The 8,125-nt window shown below is 40.8% G+C and overlaps 1 protein-coding gene across 1 annotated transcript; it reads left to right on the forward strand.

Annotated features, from left to right (window-relative positions):
• Positions 1-490: 490 nt before the first annotated feature.
• On the forward strand, positions 491-7,172 carry LOC104967676 (cohesin subunit SA-2-like). The gene is made up of 8 exons (XM_010797190.1): positions 491-678; positions 2,709-2,840; positions 2,930-3,011; positions 3,696-3,839; positions 4,054-4,150; positions 4,307-4,383; positions 4,561-4,765; positions 6,853-7,172. The coding sequence occupies exons 2-8, from the start codon at positions 2,794-2,796 to the stop codon at positions 7,143-7,145; spliced, it is 945 nt and encodes a 314-aa protein (XP_010795492.1). The 5' UTR covers positions 491-678; positions 2,709-2,793; the 3' UTR covers positions 7,146-7,172.
• The last annotated feature ends 953 nt before the right edge of the window (positions 7,173-8,125 follow it).

Genomic DNA, 8,125 nt, shown 5'->3' on the forward strand with positions numbered 1-8,125 from the left:
AGAAGGAGACGTTACATTTTTAATGAACTATAACCGTTTGTGACTTTTGCATAAAGCTCCTGAAGTTATTAATATTCAAAGAGAGCTCAAATAGTGTTCAGATGTTGATAGTTAAAAATAATTGGGTTATGAGAGCAGGCAATATCAAATTGGTTAATCTGAATATTTTACATAGGGTGCAGATCGCCGCCGGAGCATATGGATTAGTTAATATCCCGGTGTCGCAAGAGGGATTTAAATTAGCTAATTTGACTGAGGTATTATATAAAATACTGAACTATGGTGGTAATAAACTCTCTTCAGTATTTTACCGAAATACTTTCGACTTCGTGACTACATTTGGTTTCTATTTGCGTTTCCCCAGCAGTTTGTAAGAGAGGACAAAGCACAGTCGTAGGATGTAGTGAGCCTCAGTGATCGCTAGATGTCAGCTCATCCTCGGTGTATCTAGAAGCGAGTCCCTCGGCCGCTAGGTGGTAGCTCAACACCAGGATATCCTCCTCCCAGGTCGTCGAAACAACAAACCGAACTACGGAGCAAGCGGGGTGAGAGAACGTCCGAAACCGCCTCTGACCGCGACTTTTAAACTCTTTTAACAGAATTTCAGTGGGATTCAGGCGGAAGCTGTCCAACCATATTAAAAGTTAAGATTCTGCTGGGACTATATTGCACAACAAGGTAAGTTAGCTGTAAAATGGCGGAGAGCTATCTGGAAGTTAGTTGATTTGTATTTTGCTAGCCGTGTAGCTCTAGCTGAGCCCTGAGCGCGGACGCCTGCCTGAACCAAGTCGCTTCGCTAGCTCGCGGTACATGGCTGGTTGTTAGCAAGCTAACGAACTGGGTTTTCAGCACAGCGACGCAAAGTGTGTCGTTCGTACCCAAAATAAACGTTTTGTTGTTTCAGGCAACTTACTTGCACTTTATATATTTGTAAACAAAGTGTTTGTTGCTTATGCAATACGGTACTGGAACTCCCGAGGCAAGATGGAGGACGCAAGGACGTGATGTTTTTTTAGGTAACGTTAGCCGTAGCTGTTAGCATAGCTAACGAGTGGTAGTTCATATCAACTCCTAAATTGCAGCATATTTGTTGGCATGATTTGCTTTATCTTCGGATAAGCACTGAATACGAGTTGTGTGTAGAACTAAGGCTGGTTTTGTTCTCGCAAACATTGGTGACTAGCGTTATTGTGTACTAGCCAGCATTAGCATGCGCTAGTACAGTAGGGCTTGCGTTGTTTTGTTATTATGGACCAAGTACGATAGAGCTCGAAAACGCTGACGTTCTCGATAACCAACGAAAATGCACGGTTCATTCGTAGCCCTTTGTGTTCAATAATTCACAGTTCGCTCATACGGACCAGTGCATGCTTATTTGATCAAATTTCAATTGGTTGACGCTGGGGGAAAAACGCCGAAATCCTCAGTTGCTCAGCTAGTGGCGCTAGCTTTAGCAGAGCACCGGTGTCAATTTTTGACAGGCGCCGACGAAGAGCGCAGCCGTGTCGGCGTTGTTGGAGGGAACAGAGCCGGTGGTTAATGGCATAGTTGACTTGAAGGAGTCTACACTATTGTGTGTTTCAGTAAATCGAGGTATACTCGTCTAGTCTCGCTCCGCAGTAACAAGTTTATGAGATACACTGACCAATTTGGCGCCACTTTTTCAGTCTACACCCATAGAATCCCGTCGTCTTGTCATGCATTATCCTCTCACTACCGAGGAGATATGCACTGTATGCAGGTTTTCAAATCCACAAATATAACAATGAACTTAGAACTCGCGAAGTCCCAACTACTTTATACATATTGATCATGTTGCATGTGTCTACGTTGACTGTGTTGTGAAGATTTCTACGTCGATCATTATATATTCATTAACAAAAAATGTTGGTACGTTCGCGAATTCGCCATGTGGGCCACCACGTTTGGGATATTGTTAGTGTTAATACCATGACGAACGTTACATCTTAATTACCACAGACCATTCATCGGAAGGCTTCTCACTACTCATACATTTGAGTATAATTTAGGAATACGAGTGACACTTGTATGTCATCATCACTGCGTGTTTTTTCGGATCATACGATGAACCTATTGCACCCCGAGCGGGTATCATGGGTGGAGTTAAAAGTCCCTTTCAGGAGTGAATAGTTTTCCCTGGGGTAATTTTATTGTCTTACCCCAGTCTTACAGAGGCTTTTACACGTGTCCTAAATGTCTGTCGAATTCAAAATCCGATTTTTAAAAGTTACATCTGCCCTACCCTTTGATGTATTTGCCCCTAATTTACACATCACAAGCATGCAATAGTTTTTCTGTGGCCTGCAGTATCTTGTTGATGTTGATACCGTCGTTTGATTGGTGGAGATATGCATGGGGCGGATAGGGCAGTGCCATATTTGGCCATTGAGGAAGACGCTCCAATATTCCTTGCGTGACGTTGGCTCTAAACCAAGGGAGAGAGAAAGCGAGGGAGCCAATCGCTACACAGCTTAGCATGACAGCAGCCTCAGTGTCCGCCCACTGTTACCATGTGAAACCGTTTTTCTCTCTGAATGTAATCAAAGAAACATTTGCTCAATACAGAGCATGTGATTTATTTGAACATACACATACATGTGCTTTTGTAGCATTTATTGTTTCTGCTGTGTCCAAACGAGGAATACGTCTGCATATGTAGCTCACTCAATTTCTCTGTCATTTTCTAGGTCACATGCACCCTCTCCTGTCTTTTTATTTTCTGAGGATATAAAGCCAGTCATAAGTTGAAGTTATCCAGAAGATGTTACAGAAATGATAGCAGCACCAGAAATACCATCAGAGTTCACCTATACTCACCAGTAAGTTCTTGCTTCCACTTTTAATTTGCACTGATTTAGGTTGAGGTTGATGATGTGAATTTCAAATCTAATATTTGCTTGTCTCCCAGGGATACAGATACCCGATTCTCTTCAGACACAGACTTCTCTGAGGAACTCGATGGAAGGAGTGCGACCCCAGCCAAAGGAAAGGTATAGAAAGCACATCTGACTATATTAGTTGGAGATATTGTCGTTCTACTTTGTTATTGTCATTTACTGTGGTTTCTGGTATCAATTATTGTGATTTTCTTTTGAAGATCTGCTTTGATTACAAGTAAATCTTGGCATTTTTCATTTTGATCATGTACAATAAGCTGCTTAAAGTTTTGGTAGTTAAACGGGTCATAATTCACTCTGTCTGTTTTATATTGCTGTGATTACATCTGTTATACAAATGTGTTACCAAACCTTTTCACATATTACATTGAGGCACAACATGATAACATTATCATTTACCTTAAACAAATACATTTGTTTGCTAAAAAGAGCTTAAACACAATATAATGTAAGTCAATGCAACCTCTGTAAGTTTAAGCTGTTACCTCCGTTATTTAACCAAACAGAAATTTGCTATGCTATTAGCCAAAAATATAAATAACATTCTCCTGGTTGCATATTTTTTACTGAAGCGAGAACAATCAATAGGGGCATCTCTTGTTTGTGCCCGACTGAGCAAGTGAGTTGCTACATTTTTTTTATCCTAACACAGCATTTTACTTGGCAATCAACATGGTTTTCACCCAATATGTGACAAGTGTATATACAACAAAAATGTTCTTCTCTATAATGATTCTCACACTTAATAACTTATTTTTGTCTTCTATATTGTTCCAGGGTGGAAGGAAGGGGAAGAAAGCAGCAGGGGAGAAAGGCAAAGGCGGGAAGGGAGCGGGCCGGTTAAATGGCCACCACCAAGAGAATGGCATGGAGAACATGATGCTGTTTGAGGTGGTGCGGCTGGGCAGGAGTGCTATGCAGGTAGGAATGCCATTCTATTTGAGATCGCCACAATAAAACAAATCTGTTCCTCCATTCACACGAACAAACTCATTCTATCTAATGGTCTCTTGCTGTACCCTTTAGTTTTCATGCAGTCTGTCGTTGATGATAAAACAAATCTGTTCCTCCATTCACACGAACAAACTCATTCTATCTAATGGTCTCTTGCTGTACCCTTTTATTTTTCATGCAGTCTGTCGTTGATGATTGGATTGAGTCCTACAAAACTGACAGAGATGTTGCGCTACTAGATCTCATTAATTTCTTTATCCAGTGCTCAGGATGTAAAGGTACGTGTATCTATTTAGGTTATCCCCCTCTCATTGGTCCTTTTTAGATGCATTAAGGACCAGAACCACTCAGACGTGTTTGTTACTCTTCTCCTTAAGTTGGTATTCTGAACGTAAAGTAAAACATTTTCTGTTTAACTCCTCTGTTTTAATTAGGTGTGGTCAGCGGAGAAATGTTTCGAAACATGCAAAACTCTGAGATCATCCGACGAATGACAGAAGAATTTGATGAGGTAACTACACTTTTTCCAGTTAAATCATTACAATATCTTACAGGTCATTTCAAGTTATATATTACATTAATCAAATATGATTTGCTACATTTCTTACAGGACAGTTATAACTACACATTGTAGTCGTGTTTTTTTTCTTTGCATTTACTGACGTCCTTCCCTCTGTGGCCTCTGTAGGACAGCGGTGACTACCCTCTAACCATAGCAGGACCCCAGTGGAAAAAGTTCAAGTCAAGCTTTTGTGAATTCATTGCGGTGCTCGTGCGCCAGTGTCAATACAGTATCATCTATGATGAGTACATGATGGACACAGTCATCTCCCTCCTCACCGGACTATCAGACTCCCAAGTCCGAGCCTTCAGACACACCTCAACACTGGCAGGTAGGAGGAGCGGAGACTGTATTTCTGTGTGTGGTTGAGGTACCGCTGAATGGCAGTAATTGGCATGTTCTATACGTAAACAGAGTAGCTATGTGTCTGGGAACAGCAGCCAGTTGGGAGGGATCATGGAGCACTGTTTTTGGCTAATAAGAAAAGCTTTTTTTCTTTATATTTGTATTAGGTGATAGAGTCAATACAACAAATTAGAAAATGATGGCTGTTCAAATCATCCAAATGTTATAGACATTACAATATGAACTTGTGTAATTAGAAAATAGTAGTACGTTTTTAAATTCTGAATAAAGCATTGTGTGCTGAAGAGAAGTTCAGGGGTATTCTACAGACTTAATACAAAATCACAGCATGCTTGATCTAATATCATTTTTCAATGATAATGCTAATAGTGCCCCACTAATATAGCAAATTAAAATGCAATTGTCAAAATATTCACAATAAGTTTATCTTTTTCCAAGTAATGCAGCCCTAGATAAATTCCTTAAACGCTTATTGAACATGGCTGTTTGAACTTGTTTTGCCTGATTAAACTCCCTTGAGTTGCGGCCCCCCTGTGAGAGCAGAGTACCTGACACCTTTATCATGAGCAGTGCTTGTTTACAAATACCAGGCAGCGTAAGTGGATTTACCTGCTATAATAAATTGCCAAAGGGCCCGGATGATGCAAATAATGTGCTCTACTATAACCAGAGGTGCCAAAAGGATTTATGCAACTCTATTATACATTCTTTAAACAGTAGTTGTAATTGAGCATGTGTGGGTGCGACCAGAAAACATTCAAGTAATGTTCTGTGTGGGGAAAATGTCTATTCTCATGGCTGTGTACAACTGTTGCATGCTTTTTTTGTTATGGTGTTGACGCTGGTCTTGGCTGCCCTGTTGGAGCAGTTACAGCGCGGTTTAAGCTTGCCGTGCCCGTTTTTGGTTGCGTTTCCGCTAGGCGTAGTTCTGGCTAGCGGGTACTATTTCACAGTTTTCTGGCCCCATAAAATCGAGGTTCTTAGCGGGCCAACAACCAGGCTGAGTATGCTAAACTAGAGAGAATTGCTGGCAAGGGGGCTACAACTACAACACAATGAACATATTTGACCGTGATTTAATTGTAATAGACGTTTCAAAATGATGCCGAAGTAACAACATACCGATACCGGTTATCAAATACCATGAATTAATGCTTTGACAAGTCTGCAGACAGACGGCAGGCGAAACACCTTTTTTAAAATGCGTGTTTTCTAAATGGTGATCGGCTAAGCTAACGCAGTATATGCTCCGACCGTCCACACTCACAACGGCTTATACAGACATAAATAAACCAACGACTGTATTCACCATGACACAGTCTGGTTTGTACTCGTTTAATTTGTGTCTAGTTTCTGAACAGATATGAGGAGCTGTGAGCTCTGAGGGCTAACAGCTGATGATGTTTTTCTGTGGTTCGCATTGAAGATGACGTCACGGCTCCTTCTACATTGCGTTACTATAGTTACTGCCCCAGCTACTAAACTGTAATGGAAACGCAGCATAAAGTGAGGCTGGCCTACCAAGGCTTAGCCATACCGTACTAAGCCGAGCGAGGCCCTGCAATGAAAATGCACAATTTTAGTTTGTTTGCCTCGTATCATTTCAAGCGTATTCTCATCCAAGATGTAATTTTTGAGGGCTGCACATAAGGTTTGATTTTTTAAAAGGATGTTCTTCCAATATTTAGGATTTGAATAACATTCAAGAAAGTATTTAAAGGTGTTTGCTATCGGCCTGTGCCTCATCATTACTTTTTTAGTTTTGGTCTTCTAAGGGAAAAGTTTGGCCCCCCCTAATAAAATAAAGAGTTAAAGAAACTAAAAGTCATATTTTCAAAGTCCCATTTTTCAGTTGCTTTTCTTACCTACAGATTACATTTCCCCCCACGGGTTAGTTTGTGTTGTGCGTCTATGGAAGCATAAACGAAGTATCTAGGCAGGGAAACTCACACACATGCTTTGAAGCTTTGAAGTAATAATACATGAAAGGGTTATCGTTGTACTGCATTGGTTTTGCCTGTGTCTTGATGTTACTTGTTTGTTTTTTGGCAGCCATGAAGCTGATGACAGCCCTGGTGAATGTAGCTCTGAACCTGAGCATCAACATGGACAACACTCAGCGCCAGTACGAGGCGGAGAGGAATAAGATCGTGGCCAAAAGAGCTAACGACAGGCTGGAGCTGCTCCTGCAGAAACGCAAAGAGGTGAGGGTGACCACGGCAACTTGCCCCCTTTGTTTAAAAATACCTGAGTACATGCCTTTCGCATTTCAACACACATCAGATGATTCAAATTCTAATTGGATCAGCCCAATCCCGCCAGATGTGGGTGATTTTGAGCTGTGATTTAGTGGCAACTTTGGCAGGAAGTCAACAGGCCAATGTGTATGTAGTGTGCGCTCACTGTGATATGTATGCTCTTTGTTTATGTAATAAAATCCTTCCTTGTACAGAATTGTGGAAAACAGTGTGTTTTGATAGATACAGAGCTATAGTAATAACACAGCAGAGAGCTACGATTATTGTTATTTCCCCCTCGCTCTAGAGTACAAAGATAAACTTCTGCCATTCAAAAGATATTCAGCAAGTGATGTCGGAAAGGAAATTGCATTTTCATTGTTTTTATTCCCATGTAGGCCGAAGTCTGCTTTCCAATTAAATTACCTTTTTTATATAATGCCTTTTTTAACCACTTTTTTCGTAGTTCTCCTTTTCCCAGATAGCCAATTTAATTCAGAGCGGTTGGCTTAAGCGGACAGTCATTCTTTTTGAATTTCTAGTAAAAAAAGAAAGAAACAAGGCGACCTGAAACCCCACTACATCAGTTAAGTTTGTCATTTCGAAGTACCTTGTTTTAATAATCATGGAAAGTGGCTGTTAAGAGAGGTAGGAGTCAAAACATCCGTCAGACCCACTGCTTTTTTTGTACTTCATGTATGACCTAATGTTTAAGCCAAAATTGAACGAGAAACTATAATAGAAATCCAAATGAAACATTGCCCCATCTGCTGATTCACATCATCCTGCCTGACATGTAGTCAAACCATTTAGGTAAGGCCCCTGCAACCGAGCTTACAAATGACACTAATGGATATAAGAGTAAATAATTGTGGATTGCTCCAGCTCGTCCATAAACCTGTTCCATTTTTAGAACTGCAACACCTCTGTAGGTGACGGAGCCGCAGTGACTGTGCTAGTGTAATAGAGAGGCGAAGTCACGCCCTTCTACTTCCGGTCCATGGGACCTTATTTCGGAAAAATTATGTATTGAAGTCAATGGGGACAGAGAGATTATCTTTTGATCCCGTTTGAATTGCTTCCTCTTA

The sequence above is a fragment of the Notothenia coriiceps genome, unplaced genomic scaffold (assembly GCF_000735185.1).
Source record: "Notothenia coriiceps isolate Sejong01 unplaced genomic scaffold, NC01 NC01_scaffold00037520, whole genome shotgun sequence".
Taxonomy (NCBI): Eukaryota; Metazoa; Chordata; class Actinopteri; order Perciformes; family Nototheniidae; genus Notothenia; species Notothenia coriiceps.

What these genes read in the sequence shown, in the direction of transcription:
- LOC104967676 (XM_010797190.1), top strand. Translation starts at nt 2,794, where the DNA reads ATGATAGCAGCACCAGAAATACCATCAGAGTTCACCTATACTCACCA. An exon ending in GAGTTCACCTATACTCACCA is followed by an intron (nt 2,841 to 2,929) that starts GTAAGTTCTTGC and finishes CTTGTCTCCCAG; the next exon opens with GGATACAGATACCCGATTCT. An exon ending in CCAGTGCTCAGGATGTAAAG is followed by an intron (nt 4,151 to 4,306) that starts GTACGTGTATCT and finishes TGTTTTAATTAG; the next exon opens with GTGTGGTCAGCGGAGAAATG.